The sequence below is a fragment of the Biomphalaria glabrata genome, chromosome 6 (assembly GCF_947242115.1).
Source record: "Biomphalaria glabrata chromosome 6, xgBioGlab47.1, whole genome shotgun sequence".
In the NCBI taxonomy this organism is placed as follows: Eukaryota; Metazoa; Mollusca; class Gastropoda; family Planorbidae; genus Biomphalaria; species Biomphalaria glabrata.
This window is the reverse complement of record NC_074716.1, coordinates 51231932-51251126: the sequence shown is the minus strand read 5'-3', so window position 1 is coordinate 51251126 and position 19195 is coordinate 51231932. Positions and strand designations below refer to the sequence as shown.

General features: G+C 37.7%; 1 protein-coding gene across 4 annotated transcripts in view; it reads left to right on the top strand.

The window, feature by feature from the left end:
* Positions 1-19195, top strand: part of LOC106055847 (protein kinase C-binding protein NELL1-like) — a 229561-nt gene that overhangs the window by 170184 nt on the left and 40182 nt on the right. For all 4 annotated transcript variants that reach the window (XM_056031489.1, XM_056031490.1, XM_056031488.1 and 1 more), the window contains one exon: positions 16560-16682. In XM_056031489.1, the coding sequence (XP_055887464.1) occupies positions 16560-16682 (123 nt within the window). The remainder of the gene's footprint in view (positions 1-16559; positions 16683-19195) is intronic.

The window sequence follows — 19195 nt, the reverse complement described above, 5'->3', positions numbered from 1 at the left end:
TCAGTAAAATTACGCATATAGTCATATAGCCTACGCTTTAAAAAAAAACCTACCTTTATTTCGTACACCGGATGCAAAAAGAAAAAAAAAATCTAGCTTCCGACATGTATGGAATTCTCCGATAGAATAGCTTATGTCCCTTACTCAGACTGATTAGTAGTGTAAACAATCCATCTGAATACATTATGAATGGATCATATGCTGGCTCATCGTGCGGTATGCATCTTGAAGTAATGTCGCGACGATCCCGAATTCGTACCATGCAGCTTTCATCCCGTGCGGTCCACCACGGGGGCTTACGCTAGAGCAGGGGTTCTCAGCCTGTGGTTCGCGATCCCCTTGGGGGGTCGATTGACCATTTGTCAGGGGTCGCTTAAGACCATCGAAAAATATGGATTGTTATTTCCTATTCTTCTATTGCTGTATGTGTGTGTGTGCGGGGGTCGCGGAAGAGAGGGGGGATTGTAAAAAGGGGGTCGCCGAGCTTAAAAGGTTGAGAACCGCTGAGCTAGAGTGTAAAAATATTTCATATCTGAAGGGACTCTGAAACGTGTATACCATTAAAACAATAGCGCACGCTTTCAAAAATGTCCAAAGTTTCTCCTCCTCTGAGAAAACCCTGGTTTCTCATTACTTTGATGTTCTCAAAGAGAGAACCTCTGGGCCACTTCTTGGCCTGAAATGCAAAGTCCACAGCAGCACTTGCTTTGAAATTAGAAGAAGACAGAGGCATAGATGACGACACTAAAAGCGCTCCTCATATGCTTGCTCATCTTCAAAACCTAACTGCAGAACTAGAGGGAAGGATCCTAGCAGGGCCGGTCTTAGGCCACTGCAACCTATGCGGTCGCAGTGGGCCCCGCGCTTTCATAGGCCCCGATCTAATTTTATGTGTAATTATTAATTGCAAAATATATATGAAAAATTCCAGAAAATAACGCATTTATTAAAATTTCCTGAAAACTCATAAAAATCTCATGAAAAATAGACAAAATTACCATTTGTGTGTGTCATTCATTATGGGAAACGCCATTCCTACGCGCGATAAAAAAAAAAGACATTGTCAACTTTCATGTAATAAAATGTAATAATGGGAAGAATTTGGCCCTTAACCGGAAGTTCCAATACGTATTTACTTTTATATATAAATATGCCATAGGTTGCAAGATTGGTAAAGTAAAATTAACTTGATCGCAATTTTGTACTTAGAAAAGAATGAATAAAATGCAAAGCCGAATTTATTTTCTAATACAAAATCTCAATTTTCACTTATTATCCTTATTCCCACCCAGACTAGGCCCCGCGCAATCAGTTTCGCATAGGGCCCCGCAATCGCTAGGACCGGCCCTGGATCCTAGCAATAGAATTGAGTTGCTAATGTATCATATATAGAATATATGTATCAATTGCAAGGCTAAATATGTAGGGTTTTGTCCCGTAAATAGCTGTACATGTTAAGTTTTCTCACACATATTCTCGGATCAAGTTAAAACGTGCAAAACAATTATACATTGTACCTAACAAAACATGAATCCATTTTTATTAAATTAATCAACTAGTCAAGAAATTATTGTTAATAAATTATTTTATTTGATAAAAAAGGAAATAACTTCTACATTATAGAGAAATGTAGTTTCAAGTGCGGGGCATTTTCACTTAGATAAGCTTTTTTTTTTTGTTTTTTTACAAAAGATTTTGTTCTATTCTATTATATTATGCATTTCTGGAACTTTTCAATTTCACGATACTTTTCCCGCCCTTCGATTGAGTAACACCAGACGAACTCCCCTAAACAGACTGTACCTTGACGCAGTGCCGTGCCTTAAAAAACAACATACAATTGTAAAATGTGCGAAAGGGGAGAAAACTAATTTATTAGAATCAATAATTTGTTGACCCAATCGTTAGTTCTTCTGTGAATAGAATTTAAAAAACAAAATAGAAGATCAATAAATATTTGAAAGTGATTTATAATCCATTCTAAACAATCAATTTAAATGAAAAATGTAAAAAAAAAACAACACAATTTGTTTATTTTTATGCTAGCTGTTTGGATATAAAATTATAAGTAAACTATTTGACCCATTTTATTTCTATTTTATTACCTTCAATAGTTGCAACGTTTTAAATTTTTTAATGTCACAGCAGCTTGAACCTAACTATTCTTAAAATAAAATCTAATCTACTAATCTAAATTCTTACTTACAAGATATACAAGATCCACATTTCGATTTAACACAGACATGGCCTCTCCTAAAAAGTTCTATCAAGCAGCAAAGCCAATTAATATCTACATTAGCTCAGGGACGTAGGAGGCAAGAATATGAACAACTCAAATACACATTATTACACACGGATGATGAAATCATTAAAACAGAAACTCTTTTAAAACTAGAGGAATTAAACAAGTATACTTATAGGGGTGCTGAGATTAGGTGTAAAAATTACTTAAGTAATGAAGGTCCTAGTAAACTATTCCTATCGTTTGAACAGAATGTGCAATCAAGTAAAATAATAAGCAACATCATAGATAGTGAGGGGAATAAGGTAGATGATTATGAAGATATTAAGAATATTTTTACAAAACACTTCACTACTATATACAGTGAAGAGCCAGTATATACTGATGCTCAAGATAATTTTCTAAAATTTTGCAACCAGCTGGACAAGACAGATGAAGATCTTTTAGGGAGTGCATTTACGCTAGACGAACTCAGGACTGCCCTGGACTCGACTAAGAACAATAAATCACCCGGTCCAGATGGCTTAACATTTGAACTCTATAAAACCTTCTTCCCCCTGCTTGGTCCTCTCTTACTGCGACTATATAGCGACGCCATTAAACTGGGACATTTTCCTCCAAATTTTAACGAAGCATACATCACACTTTTACCTAAGAAATCTGAAAATAACACTTCACCTAGCGACTATAGGCCCATTTCACTTCTCAACACGGACTATAAACTTCTCACAAAAATGATTTTCCTAAGAATGAAACCACTCATAAACCAACTTATCGGACATGACCAGTACTGTTGTATCCCGGACAGAAACATTGACGGCATGACGCATTTTTTACGGGATTTTATCATGTACAGTAAGGATAAAAACCTCAATGTGTCTCTTTTATCTGTAGATCAAGAAAAAGCCTTTGACCGAGTAAGCCATAGCTTCCTGTTCAAGGTGCTTGAGAAATGTAAAATAAGTTCCCTGTTAATCAGATATATAAAGCTTGTCTATACCAATGCAACAAGTAGATTGATAATTAATCATTCTCTCAGTAGGAGTATCCTCATACAAAGGTCTGTCAGACAGGGCTGTCCCTTATCCCCCTTCTTGTATATCCTTTGCTTGGAACCCTTCTTGGAATCTGTAAGATCTGACCCATCCATTATTGGGATAAATATACCGGGTCGTTCCTTCTCAACCATCAAAGTCAAAGCCTATGCGGATGATACAACCTTTTTTTCCATCTTCAGAGCAAGATATTGAGAATATACTAAAGAAATTTACACTTTTCGGAGAAGCTAGTGGTTCAAAAATAAATATAAATAAATCCTCTGTAATGGGACTAGGGAAATGGAAATTCAAAGAGAATTGCGCTTTCAGAATTGTTGATAAAATCAAGATTTGTGGTATTGTCTATACCTGTAATCCTTTGTTCTATTGTAAAGACCAGTGGGAGAATATTTTTGTCAAAGCCTCAAACTTAATTAAACGTTATCAGCACACAGGTTCTACAATATTTGGTAGAGCTGTATTGATAAATAGTTTGGTCATTCCAAAGATTGTCTATTTAGCTAACATTACAGAGCCACCTCCTAAATTCATAAACAAGCTGAACAAGTTAATTAGAAGCTTTATATTTAAAAACACTATTAGGAGCATTAAGCACACTACACTCATTCAAAACAAAGAGGATGGGGGGATAAACTTGCAAGATGTTAAAACAAAAATACAGTCGCTAAGGCTAAAACTTGTAGGTCAAGTAGTTAGAAACCCAACAAACTTTCCCTTGACAATTTACTATTATGGTTTAAGATTAAGTAGTCTTCTTCCAATACACAATGATACTCCTCACTATTTTGGTACAGTCACTCATCCATTTTACAGATCTATTTCAAGAGTTTTACCTGGTAATGAACATTTAATACACAACAAAACCAAAGAATCATACACAACACTTAAAAAGCTGTTACAGGAAAGCCTAGTGAATAGGATTAAGTGGGGGAGAGTTCTTGGGGTGACAGAATTCAAGGACACATTCATAAACCTACACAGTAAACATATCCCACCAAAAGCTAGAGAGATTAGTTATAGACTTATCTTTGGGATGACCCCTATGGTTAGAAGACGGGCAAATGACCGTGAATGTATATTATGCCACCTTGAAAATGCTGATAACGAAAAACACATGTATTTGGAATGTCCATTATTCCTTCAAGTTAGAAGTACTGTAATGGACCTATTGGAAGCAAACTGTGGCAATTATGTAAATGTTAACTTGTCTATTATTTTAAACAAGCTGCCAAAACTAAAAAATAAAATGATACATAACTTTAACTTGATTATTGTTTCCGAATACAGGAATCTTGTTTGGGCTACCTGGCTCAAATGTCTACATAATAATAAGGTGTTTGATCCTAATCACTTGGAATTAACATTTAGAAAAATAATGGACTTTAGGGTAGAGAATTATCTAGTTTGATTTTCATATACCTGTATAATGCTCATGTAGTTTTTCAGAAATAGGGTGTTGGGGGTCAGGGATATCTGATATTGTGTTGATTGTTCTGGAGTAGAGTATACTTGTATCATTTTTCTGTCTTTAGGGGGTTCATTGGTTAGGTAGTATGTCTTTGATATTAAATAATATTTCTATTACTGTTATTATATTTTTAGGTTAATCACTTTTCAATTGTTTATGATTTAATACTTGTGAATTATGGTAACTTACAAATAAAAACATATTTAAAAAAAAAAAAAAAAAAAAAAAAGCCCACAAAAGAGGCAAGATGGCCCATAAAAGAGGCATATAAAGCCCAAAAAAGAGGCAAAGAAAAGAGGCATAAAGCCCAAGGATTCCTATGATGATAAAGCTAAAACTGAATAGCGCAAATTCTGAGGTTTCCTTTAAAAAAAAAAAAAAAAAAAAAAAAAAAAAAATAATATCCTTAAAAAAAATAAAAAAAATAAAATAAAATATTAAGGCCAATATTTCTATTACTATTATTATATATTTAGGTTAATTAATTTTCAATTGTTTTTGACTTAATACTTGTGAATTATGATAACTTACAAATAAAAACATATAAAAAAAAAGCCCACAAAAGAGGCAAGATGGCCCATAAAAGAGGCACATAAAGCCCAAAAAAAGAGGCAAAGAAAAGAGGCTTAAGGCCCAAGGATTCCTATGATGATTAAGCTAAAATTGAATAGCCCAAATTCTGAGGTTTCCTTTGTAAAAAAAAACAAAAAACAAGCTCAGCTAAAATTGTTTATGTTCATTTTTAAATAGAGATAAAAATCTTTCACTCTGTTCGCTATTGATTATAACTTCTATTTACAGTCGTTATATTATTTTTGTTTAATATCTATTATGGTTCAATACTCACTTTAAAATCAATAAATATAGCCTAATTCGTTCCCATGACGTAAATAGGAATGAAAAGAGCCTTCTAACAATGGAATAAAACGTTGCACTTTCTAGAATTCAAAAATCTTAATGCTGAGGAGTCCAGAATTAAGAGGACCAGTGGGGCCCCAGTCCTAAGTGCGTGAAACAAAATGCATTTTAAACCCAGAAATGGTTGTCTTATGAAACCCAGAACCAGAAATATGTTAGTACTTTTTATTTATAAACCATTGTGAACTTATAATCGTATTGTGGATCATAGTGCACTGTTTGATTGCTCGCACTATAATGTACTGCTCAACCAATGAAGGCGTATTAAATCCTATTTTCACAAATGAGATTGGACCAAAAAGCGCTCTGAGCATGCTATAAGCATGAAAGTAGCGCTATGTAAAAGCTATAATAATAATAATCTTATATAATAGAATATCTAATATAATAGAGTTGTGCTGATTTGTATGTTAAATAAGAACTCGCGGATAATCTTATCTTATCTAATACAGACGTTACTTCAAAAAAAGAAGATGATTACGTTCTACGCGTTATGCATTCAGTCATGCATATTAACCAATGACCTAAATTCTGCTATGTCACTGGTTTTCCTGGCTAGCTCAGGCAACCCATTCCATGCTCTAATAGCACTAGGGAAGAAGGAGTATTTGCACAAATTTGTCCTAGCATATGGGACGAGAAATGTTCCTTTATCTTTGTGTCTTTCTCAGTATTTTATTAAATTTTGTTTTTGTATTTGAAGATTATGGTTCAGAGTTTTTATGTATAATTGATACTTTACTTTTGAGTGTTCTACCCTGAAGGCTTTCTAAATTTATTGATTTTTACTAAAGGTGTTACTCTAGTCAAATGTGAATATTTATTTGTTATTCACTGCTCTATTTTGTGTCTGTTCCAGTTTCTTAATGTTTTCTTGTGAATGCATATTCTATTATTGGCCCAGCCAAGGTTAAATAACATTTATTCAATGCTTAATGTAGAACTTGACATAAGCATGACTGAATTCCTTACTCCATAAAACTGAATAAAATTTGTATTTATAAATAGACACAGATTCAACTTAAAAGAAGTTGTATGTAGAAACACAATTGAACTAATTTAAAGAAGAAACAACTTTTTAAAAAAAAATACGTATCTTTTTTGTCTCACAACTGTTCTTTTCAACTATCACACCTGAATGTATTGAGTTGGCTCCCTTTGTGGCTTCGTCAGAATATATTCGGCCTACACAACCAAACCATCCGCCCACCTTTTCTCATGGTTACATCAGAAACTTGCACACATTCTCCTTAACAAGTATATGGATCAATTATGAAACGATTCATTGAATGAAAAGGTGAAGAACTAATACTTTTACACAGGATAATAAATAGAAAGTAAAGGAAGTTAGGAATCTTTTAAATATTGTTCAAGAAGGAACATTTCAGATGTGGTTAAAGAAGGAACATTTCAGATGTGGTTAAAGAAGGAACATTTCAGATGTGGTTAAAGAAGGAACATTTTAGGTGTGGTTAAAGAAGGAACATTTCAGATGTGGTTAAAGAAGGAACATTTCAGATGTGGTTAAAGAAAGAGCATTTTAGATGTGGTTAAAGAAGGAACATTTCAGATGTGGTTAAAGAAGGAACATTTCAAATGTGGTTAAAGAAGGAACATTTCAGATGAGGTTAAAGAGGGAACATTTCAGATGTGGTTAAAGAAGGAACATTTCAGATGTGGTTAAAGAAGGAACATTTTAAAATGTGGTTAAAGAAGGATCATTTCAGGTGTGGTTAAAGAAGGAACATTTCAGATGTGGTTAAAGAAGGAACATTTCAGATGTGGTTAAAGAAGGAATATTTCAGATGTGGTTAAAGAAGGAACATTTTAAAATGTGGTTAAGAAGGATCATTTCAGGTGTGGTTAAAGAAGGAACATTTCAGATGTGGTTAAAGAAGGAACATTTCAGATGTGGTTAAAGAAGGAACATTTCAAATGTGGTTAAAGAAGGAACATTTCAGATGTGGTTAAAGAAGGAACATTTCAGATGTGGATAAAGAAGGAACATTTCAGATGTGGATAAAGAAAGAGCATTTCAGATGTGGTTAAAGAAGGAACATTTCAGATGTGGTTAAAGAAGAAACATTTCAGGTGTGGATAAAGAAAAAGCATTTCAGATGTGGATAAAAAAGGAACATTTCAGATGTGATTAAAGAAGGAACATTTCAGATGTGGTTAAAGATGGGCCCCCAGGGCCCCCCCAATGATGGCTACGCCTCTGATCGTGCGACTCTCGTTAGGACGAGACGTATAGGACGGTTTAGTGGAGACTTTCTTTCATCCCCTACAAGTGCAATGCTCGGTCGCTAGGACGTGCTCTGTCTGACCCATTGGTGGGAATGCCTCCTTTTCCCTGGTAGCCTGTCTCCCTTAACAAGAGTTGCCACCAAAGCTTCACACTTCAATTATTCCTAATATATTCTTATATTCAAATAATCTTATTCGTTATCTAGGGCTGGTCACCTGGTCACTTCTTTATGACAGTCTCAATTCAAACTACTTCCTAGACGTGGTCTATCATCGCTGGACAGCAGAGACATCACATTTGACTTCACCCTTATCTTCACTGATCCCTTTCGCTAAGTTTCGGACATGCTCAGTACTAAGAATAGCTTAATTTGTTTTTTTCCGGAAATCTGTGTCTCCGTCTGTCTCTTTAAAAATCTGACTGATAGAAATAGAAATACCAATTAAGTCAAACGGCAAAGTGGTGGCTAGAATCTCTTACGCATGTGAAAAGTTGTTGTTGTTGTTGATTTTTTGACAAAAAAAGGGGGGAGGGGTAATTTTTTTTACCTTGTTTTTCAAGAGATTGAAAAATATTTTGTGCGTAAGCTTTTTGAAAAAGGGGGGAGGGGTACTATATGGGCGACATCGTTCAACCGTAGCTAATGCCCAGGCATTCATCTCATTTCTATGGGATGCTTCGTAGTTGCTTCGAGACATACATGGATGGCTGCCTGGTCGTGCGGTTTGCGCGCTGGACTGTCGTTCAGATTTATCGATGGTCGAGGGTTCAAACCCTGCCCGCTCCCATCCGCCCGTCGTCCTGCGGGAGGTTTGGACTAGGAAGTAATTATCTTCGGCTCTGAAGGAACATCCGAAACATGTAAAACATTTTACAAACATACACTTTCAAATAGGCTTTCGTCTGTTTAAGGTAACATTGACACCTGCTGGTTCAGAGGTGTCTCTTTAGTAACACGTAACACACTGAAGAAACATGGCGGTTGGTAACATTTCGTTAAGAGTTTAACATCTTCAAACTCAGACGAAATGAACACTCCACCTTTGAACACAAAATGACATCAAACACAAATCACTTGTACAAATCAGAACAACGATGTCGCCCTCACAGCTGCCCCCCACACCCACCACCCCACCCGTCCTCATAAAAGCTCATACACAAAATAATGTTCATTCTTGACAAACCAGAAAATAATGTTCATTCTTGACAAACCAAAAAATAATGTTCATTCTTGACAAACAAAAAATAATGTTCATTCTTGACAAACAAAAAAATAATGTTCATTCTTGACAAACCAAAAAATAATGTTCATTCTTGACAAACAAAAAATAATGTTCATTCTTGACAAACAAAAAATAATGTTCATTCTTGACAAACAAAAAATAATGTTCATTCTTGACAAACAAAAAATAATGTGCATTCTTGACAAACAAAAAATAATGTTCATTCTTGACAAACAAAAAATAATGTTCATTCTTGACAAACAAAAAATAATGTTCATTCTTGACAAACAAAAAATAATTTGCATTCTTGACAAACAAAAAATAATGTTCATTCTTGACAAACAAAAAATAATGTTCATTCTTGACAAACAAAAAATAATGTTCATTCTTGACAAACAAAAAATAATGTTCATTCTTGACAAACAGGGTAAAAAAACGCATAACTTTTTCGACTCAGAACCGGACACAACAGAATGAGAGAGCATATGTTCCGGAAGCTTCCAGTCTTGACGAGCGAAACCTACCCTTGTGGAGCATCACCAGAGAATGCTGACCATGTCCTTCAAAGCTGCATACTATATCAAGAGACCTGAACAAGACTCAGGCCCCAAAACCTTCCTATAGAACAAATACTATACGGAGAACTGCCTGATCTGGAAACCACTGCACAGTTCATCTCAGATATAGGATTACTGATCTGAACTGCCTGGTCTGGAAACCACTGCACAGTTCATCTCAGCTATAGGATTACTGATCTGAACTGCCTGATCTGGAAACCACTGCACAGTTCATCTCAGATATAGGATTACTGATCTGAACTGCCTGATCTGGAAACCACTGCACAGTTCATCTCAGATATAGGATTACTGATCTGAACTGCCTGATCTGGAAACCACTGCACAGTTCATCTCAGCTATAGGATTACTGATCTGAACTGCCAGATCTGGAAACCACTGCGCGGTTTATATCAGATATTACTAGGATTACTGGTCTGAACTGCCTGATCTGGAAACCACTGCACAGTTCATCTCAGCTATAGGATTACTAATCTGAACTGCCAGATCTGGAAACCACTGCGCGGTTTATATCAGATCTAGGATTACTGATCTGAACTGCCTGATCTGGAAACCACTGCACAGTTCATCTCAGATATAGGATTACTGATCTGAACTGCACAGTTCATCTCAGATATAGGATTACTGATCTGAACTGCCTGATCTGGAAACCACTGCACAGTTCATCTCAGATATAGGATTACTGATCTGAACTGCCTGATCTGGAAACCACTGCACAGTTCATCTCAGATATAGGATAACTGATCGGAACTGCCTGATCTGGAAACCACTGCACGCTTCATCTCAGATCTAGGATTACTGATCTGAACTGCCTGATCTGGAAACCACTGCACAGTTCATCTCAGATATAGGATTACTGATCTGAACTGCCTGATCTGGAAACCACTGCACAGTTCATCTCAGCTATATAATTACTGATCTGAACTGCCAGATCTGGAAACCACTGCGCGGTTTATATCAGATATTACTAGGATTACTGGTCTGAACTGCCTGATCTGGAAACCACTGCACAGTTCATCTCAGATATAGGATTACTGATCTGAACTGCCTGATCTGGAAACCACTGCACAGTTCATCTCAGATATAGGATTACTGATCTGAACTGCCTGATCTGGAAACCACTGCACAGTTCATCTCAGATATAGGATTACTGATCTGAACTGCCTGATCTGGAAACCACTGCACAGTTCATCTCAGATATAGGATTACTGATCTAAACTGCCTGATCTGGAAACCACTGCACAGTTCATCTCAGATATAGGATTACTGATCTGAGCCCTTCGACATGTAAAATAAGAACGAGGAAGGAGAATAACATATTGGAGTAACTGGACAGACAAAAAGCTATTTCAATTAAACAAAACACAGTGAACAATACATAATTACCAAATAACAACTACTGATCAAATAAATAAAGAACTAGCTAGACCTGACCTGCCGTATTGTCTAGCAGTGATGTTCCGTCGATCGTAACTGCTTGAACGCTTTATTGTAGAATGCCGTTTTCCGGAACTACAATGGTTGCCATAGCTACAATACATTATGCGTGAGTCTGTGTTTAGAATGGCGTAAAATTTGTTTTTTTTTATGACTTGGTGATGTTCTTTTTTTCTGACCTCGATCTGAAAACGAGGCTTGCATTGGGCTCATTAGTAAAGTTTCAGAAAACAAAACTTAGTAACTCTTCGAAATCTTGCTACTGCAAAACGAGTACTTTCATTGTATTCGGAATCGATGTAATCGACATTAATGTCACAATTTTATTTGTTATAGTAATCGGAATCACATAATCGATATTTTTTGTCGATTCCAGTATTATTATTTTTAACCCATCTTTAGCTGTTAGTGTGGAAAGTTCCAACGCCAATGTTGTGTCTATACAACTGTATGACGGGATTATTTCCTGGCATCTAGAACATTCTTACCAGCCATTCCTCTACGCTGATAGCTTCAACTTTTTTTTTTTTTAAAGGCTACCCTATTGCTACCTCCTGTTCATGTGACCAAAAAAAAAAAATATCACAAACGCTAGCTAGATTTCAGCGCGAGTCTCTAACTACGAGCGCGTAAAGGGAGGTAAATATTTGTAGAGTACTGGGGGATCAAGTTACTTTGTTAATGAGTGAGTTGCGGGACCTGGGCACACCGGGGGTTTATGTTGTGGAGGGGGGGGGGCGGTGACTAGTGTGTGTGTGTGTGTGGTGGGGGGTATTCTGGGTGAGCCAGGATTATAGGTGGATTAGGGAGAGAGTTAAAACAGAAGAAAAGGGTAGAAAATGTTGGCCAGGTAATTGGACCACTCGGTAGGTGTTTGTAGATTTAGACAAACACTAGTCCTGAATGATGAGCCGCCTTTTTTTTATTCCAAGTGGTGAATTGACAAAGTCAAGCAAATGAAGGGAATTATGGGAGGTCACCGAGGACACGCATGCGCATTTCCAACTATTCGCCGATTTAGGAAACCTCGTTTTAATGAAGGTACAGCTAAAAACATTCAATATAAGAACATTTGATACGCAGATATTTACTATACATTTTATCTACGACGATTTGCTATATGCTTAAGAAATGTACATTGAAATTAAGGAAAAGAAAGAGAGAGAGAGAGTGAGAGAGAGAAACAGAGAAAGAAAGAGAGAGATAAAGAGAGAAAGACAGATAGAGATAAAGAGAAAGAGATAAAGAAACAGGGAGAGAAAAGAGAGAGAGGGAGAAAGAGAGAGAAAGAGAGTGAGAAAAAAATAGATACAGAAACAGAGAAAGAGAGAAACAAAGAGAGAAATGGATAAAGTTAGGGAGAAAAGAGAGAGAAAGAGATAGGGAAAGAGAGAGAGAGAGAGAGAGAGAGAAACAGGGTTAGACAGTGAGAAACAGAGAAAGAGAGAGTAAAAGAGAGACAGAGGAGATAATTTTTTTTTGAGAGACAGTAAGATTGTATTAAATAAAGTGATGGGGATTTGTTAGTGAGTGAGAGAAAGAGAGAAAGAGAGAGAGAGAAAGAGTGAGAGAGAGAGAGAGATAGAAAGAGAGAGAGAGAAAGAGAGATAGAGAAAGAGAGAGAGAAAGAGAGAGAGAGAAAGAGAGAGAGAGAAAGAGAGATAGAAAGAGAGAGAGAGAGAGAAAGAAAGAGAGAGAGAGAAAGAGAGATAGAAAGAGCGAGAGAGAGAGAGAAAGAGAGATAGAAAGAGAGAGAGAGAGAGATAGAAAGAAAGAGAGAGAGAGAAAGAAAGAGAGAGAGAGAGAGACAGAGAGAAGAGGAAGACAATAAAAAAAAAACAATAACAAAACAGTTTACGGAGGCCAATCACGTGACCTAGCCAGTGTAAATTATTCAGTACTTTGCCCAATCAATAGTCTTCCAAAAGTCTCTGATTTGATCTCCCTGCTTCCAAATTCAATCAACATAATCTAGACCTTACGATGACCACTGGTCACTGCTAGTCTATTTTACTTCTACTGACCATAACCTAGCCAACACTTTTTCTCCTAGGAATAAACACATTGATGATTCAGGGAATAGAAAGGGGAAAGGGGCGCCATGTTCCGTGGCGCAAGCAGGGGAATCACCATGAAAGTGGTAACCTAGGGCTGAGGTCATTTCTTAAGTGCTTCGGGAACCAGGCACCGGAGCGGGAGGGGCTGGCCCTGGTCAATCTGGTGTATGCATCTATCGTCTGCAGCGCTGCCTGGTCTGACCCCTGATAAATGTTAGGCCACCACCGCGCCGCCTGATTGATGCCTGCCGTCCCTGACCTCATGATTGATGCCCGGCGCCTTTGACCTTCGTGATTGATGTTTGACAGCTGATTCAACACTTTCAGAACTGAACGTGAAACGGAGAAAGGGGGGGGGGAGAGAATTGATTTAGTGCTCGATATTTGATTGGGGGGGGGGTGATGTCCGCCACGAATAGTAAGCTTTCAGGCACAGGGGCGGCGATCTTGTAAAATTAATGGGGAGGGCTGAAATTACTTATTTTATAAGAAACAAATGTTCGTTCAGTTCAAAATGTCCATTACAAGAAAACAACGACAATGTCAATGGCCAACGGTTAAAAAGGGGGACATTACAACATGGAATTACATTGCGTCTATCAATGTTCTTTTTTTTTCTTTCCACTGTTGAAGTTAGAAAGTTAACAAAGAAACCAAGCTTTTAAAAAAAACAACACAACAATAATTCCATTAACCCAGAACAATCCCATGATGCCATCTGCGTGAGTAACAAAGAGGGGGGCCGTTGGAGTTCTTGTCAAACTAAATGCAAGAGTGATGAGAACTAGGCACGATCACGTGACGTAGACACACGATCATGTGACATGTAGATCTAGATCTATTCCTTTACAGACAGATGTGGTTTTTCCGCAACATTTCAAGCAGAAGTGCCCCGGGAAATTATTTTGTTTGATACTTCAAGGCCGCTCAGCTCAATGTATGCCATGTATTGGAAAGTTTCAGGACAAATTTAAATAATGTCAAGGACGTTAAATTTAACCTCATTGTCGCCAGCTTAAGGAGGTGAAGTGGATGAGCGGTAAAGCGCTTGGCTTCCGAACCCGGGGGGTACCGGGTTCGAATCCTGGTGATTTTTTTTATTTCAGGATCTTTGGGCACCTCTGAGTCCACCCAGCTCTGACATTAGTTGGTGAAAAGTAAAAGCGGTTGGTCGTTGTGCTGGCCACATGAAACCCCTCGTTAACCGTAAACCACGGAAACAGATGACCTTTATATCATCTGCCCTATAGGTCTGAAAGGGGAACTTTACTTTTTTTTTTCGTCAGCTAAATTAAAAAAAAAATGAACGGATATTGGAAGTGTAATTTTATTATTCAATGCACTAGCCTATAACTTTAAAATGCTCAATTATCTCTGGTGTTGCCTAATTGTAAATATGTTTAAACGTGAAAGTCTGAAGACTCATTCATATTAAAGTAGTTTGTCCTACAAACGGAAGAGCCAGGAAAATTTGATTCTGCAATGCTATAGAGTGCACACGAATTATCATAAACTTTAAAAAAAAAACACACCATATATTTTCCTTTACTTTGTACACCTGATATACCAAAATCTAGCTATTTATAGTCTTTTTCTTCCGCCATGTAAAACAATCTCCATTACCGCCTGTTCTCCAAGTATGGAATGGAAAAAAAAGAACATTGATAGACCCAATGTTCCAGTATTTCCATATTCTAATGTCGATCTCGGGGGAACGGTGGCTGAGTGGTTCGTACCTGGGGTCCTGGGTTCGAATCTCAGTGAAAGCTGGGATTGTGATTTCAGGATTTGTTTTTAGGACGCCCCTAAGTTCACCCAGCTCTAAGGGTGCCTGATTTTAGTGCGGGGAAAGTAAATGCGGTTGGTCGTTGTGCTGGCCACACGACACCCTTCTCATTAACCGTTGGCCAAAGAAACAGATGACCTTAACATCATCTGCCCCTATAGATCGGAAGGTCTGAAAGGGGAAATTTATTTTACTTTAATGTCACCCTTCTTCTCCAAGTGAGGTACGCGCACAAAAGTGGTTCGTATCAATATGTATGCAAGTACATTAGGCGAATTCGTTAGCTTCATTATCCACTATTTACAAAGTTTCTACTCTGCGAATACAGCACGCAATGTCAAAGTGCCCCCAGAACTTTGAGACCCACCGCTTTATCTGCCAGGCTCACTTAACACTACTCCACAATCGTAAAAGCGCCCACACCTTTTTTTTTTCACGGTTTCAACATGCAGGGTGCCCCATGGTGTGAAATAATAATTTCTAAATACTTGACAGTTAGGAGCGCTTTCCTTCAGGGGCGTAGCTAGCAAGTTTCCATCGTTTGGGGGCCCGGGTGGGCTTCACCATAAACTCTTTGGGGGCCCATGCATTTTGCGTACGATTTATATTTTTAATGTAAAAAACACTCATTTAGACCCCGATTATCCGATTCTCCCCCCTCCTCCCCCACCCTAGCTACGCCACTGCTCCCCAGAATTCACGCCCCTGCTCTATGACACTCACAATCATCCGCAAAGAAAACATATACTTTCACTTCTAGCCAAGAAAGAACGAGCCCTAACAGCTGTTAGAGCGAGGTATGAACAACCGAGAAAGTAGGATTCTCCCCCCTTTTAATATACATATTCCCTCCCCTTCCATGTACACCTCCTGCCCCCCCCCCCCCCACACCCTAGCAAGGCGTCTATCCCTGAGGCCCGAGCAGCGGTCAGACTGGGAACGTAAGAATGAAGGGCAAAGAATGTTTAGCTCTAAAGAGCTTATTACGTGAGCTAAAAGTATATACAGAATTCAAAACAAATCTTTGTCTCGATGTTTGCTTGTAGTTTGGTCTCGTTTGGAGTATAGCAGTGACGCCCAAACTACGGCACGCGGGACATATCCGAACCTTCGAAAATCGTTTCCACTGTGCGTAATTAAGCTGCTGAGGATTTTTTTTTTATCTACATCGATAAAGAAAAAAAAATAGTTGTTCAAGATTCTGTAAATTCCCTGTTTGCCTATAAGAAAGCTTGCGATTGTCAGTTTTGAGACATTACAAGTCTCAAGATTTTGCATTAAATTTTTTTTCTCAGAAGTGTGATTACTACATCTTTATATGACGACGCCCCCCGATCAAAACTTGCAAGTTGATGAAACATTTCTTTTTTTTTTTTTTTTGGAATAATCTAAGATTAGCTGACTTACTAATCAATACAAGACACATATACCGATCTACTTCAAATGTATAAAATCTGTTCATACTGACCGAGTTATGTCGCTTCGATTTCAAGCCCTTTGCTAAAATTAAGTTATATTAACTTTATTGTTTATTGTCATATTTTCAGACTATGACACCTGTGTGAATGGAATCAACAAGTGCCAAGGTGACTTCGAATGTGTCAACGTCAATGGCAGCTACACTTGTCAGTGTAAGGAAGGATATGTCAGTGACGGACAGAGCTGTCAACGTGAGTACTACTTTACGTCTTAAGGATTACTTTCAATAAAATGTGTCCAACAAAGGGCCTACAATTGGTAGAAAGCTCAAAGGGCCTACAATTGGTAGAAAGCTCAAAGGGCCTAAAATTGGTAGAAAGCTCAAAGGGCCTAAAATTGGTAGAAAGCTCAAAGGGTCTACAATTGGCAGAAAGCTCAAAGGGCCTACGATTGGTAAAAAGCTCAAAGGGCCTACAATTGGTAGAAAGCTCAAAGGGCCTACAATTGGCAGAAAGCTCAAAGGGCCTACAATTGGCAAAAAGCTCAAAGGGCCTACAATTGGCAGAAAGCTCAAAGGGCCTACAATTGGTAAAAAGCTCAAAGGGCCTACAATTGGCAGAAAGCTCAAAGGGCCTACGATTGGTAAAAAGCTCAAAGGGCCTACGATTGGTAAAAAGCTCAAAGGGCCTACAATTGGTAGAAAGCTCAAAGGGCCTACAATGGGTAGAAAGCTCAAAGGGCCTACAATTGGTAGAAAGATCATAGGGCCTAAAAAGATTGTAGAATCCACTGATATAGCTGACATTATTGTTATAAAACGTATATAAACTCTCTCTGTCTGTCTGTCTGTCTGTCTGTATGTCTGGCTCAATTTTTGTACACCCTTTTTCCCCTACTTCCCATGCACTAATCAATAATAATAAATAACTAATCAATTAGTTAATCAATTAGCGGTAATTAATTATACTTTATTTTATATAGAAAAAGAGAGAGCATTATTGAGATATATGACATAGATTTTGCAGTTCTTTCCTTAGATAAACTTTGATTTTATTTAGCATGTTCTTTCTGGAACGGGGGAATACAGTTCGTACCCACCTCTCACTTGACAACGTACTCTCAATCATAGCTGCCCTCATTTCAAAGCTTATTTGGGTGTTGTCCCTTAAATACTTGGAGATAAATGGATACAGAGGCGTAGCGAGGGGGAGGAAGAGGGGCACGATACTCCTTGCGCCACTCTCAGTGTGGCGCCACACGCAGAGAGGCGACGAGAAAAATTATTGTAGATATTTTAGTTAGGTAATACATTCTAGGGCTATTTGTATCATATTATTATTAAATACTTTGTATTCATAAGCCTATATATTCTATAATATGTTCATTTGTATTCATAAGCTTATATTTCTATGTGATGGAAAATGGAAGGGGGCGCCAATTATGTACCTTTCCCCGGGCGCACGTTTTGCTCACTACGCCTCTGAATAGAAATACGCTGTATTAATGCTGGCACCACTTTCTGGCTAGCCGGCTACGCTCACGACTGTAACAAGCCTAACACTTTTCTGAATTCAACTCCGCGTTGAAAGGACAAGTGCCTTTAAGGTCTATGTTGGCGTCTGCTGTGATAAAAGCGCGTGAATTACAGATAGTCTAAAAGATTATTTTACTTAACTCTTTCTCCCCTAACTGACGATACCATCGTTGATCTCATTAAATTAAATTAATGTTTAGGTGTCAGTTACTCGCCTTAGCCCCTTCTCCTGTCAATGAAAACAGTCCCGCCGGAACCAATATCTGAGCCAGACCTGAAGGCAAGGAGTTGGACTGGTTGTCAGAGGCTGAGACACAACCCGCTGCAGGCAAATTATAAGATGTGGTGTACTTATTTTTATTATCATGTCCAGATATAACACATTAAAAGGGAATAGTTGAATAACGTTGTAATTAATTTATATCAAATAGTGTAACAGGAAGAATTAGGCAATACTATGTCCGATGATATGGTGCATATATACATATAATCCTATAAAAAGGAGTAAACAATATCATTTCATGTTTCTATTATGGTGGATATGTTTAGACATACGTGTATGTCAATAGCACCCAGAATAAATCCACAGTTTGACAGTTCTTTGTCACGCGCGTGTATCAAATGCTTGATCTATATCTGTTCTCACTGTCACCTCCTCACTTCAAATTACTCCCTCCCCCCCCCCTTACCTTGCATACCCCCCCCCCCTCTGATCTCCATGTCGCTGGCATAGAACTTAAGGCTAAGCATCGACACTTTTATTCGTCAAGATTTTCACCAAGCTTATATCAACTCACTCTGTCTGTCTGTCTGTCTGTCTGGTAAAAAGTTTGTACACGTCATTTCTCCCACATTCTTTCTCGGATCAAGTTGAAATTTGAAACAACTATTTATTGTACCTAACAAAATATGAATCAATAAAAAAAAATTAAACAGTTAGTCAATTAATTAATGGCATTTAATTTTTTTATATGATACAAAAAAGGGAAATTAATCATACAGTATTAAGATATATTGGCCTAGCTAAATATGCTGTACGGACAGATTTTAGAGCGTAAGATTTTAATTTCCTCTTTTTCTTTTTTTTAATAAAGTTAATTAGCTATCGCACAAATTCTTCTTCTTATGTGTACACTCCCCCCCCCCCCCTTTTGCTTTGTATGACCTACCTGTAATGACTTCAGATAATGGGTAGTGTAATGGCGACTAATCTACTTCCGCTCTCATCAC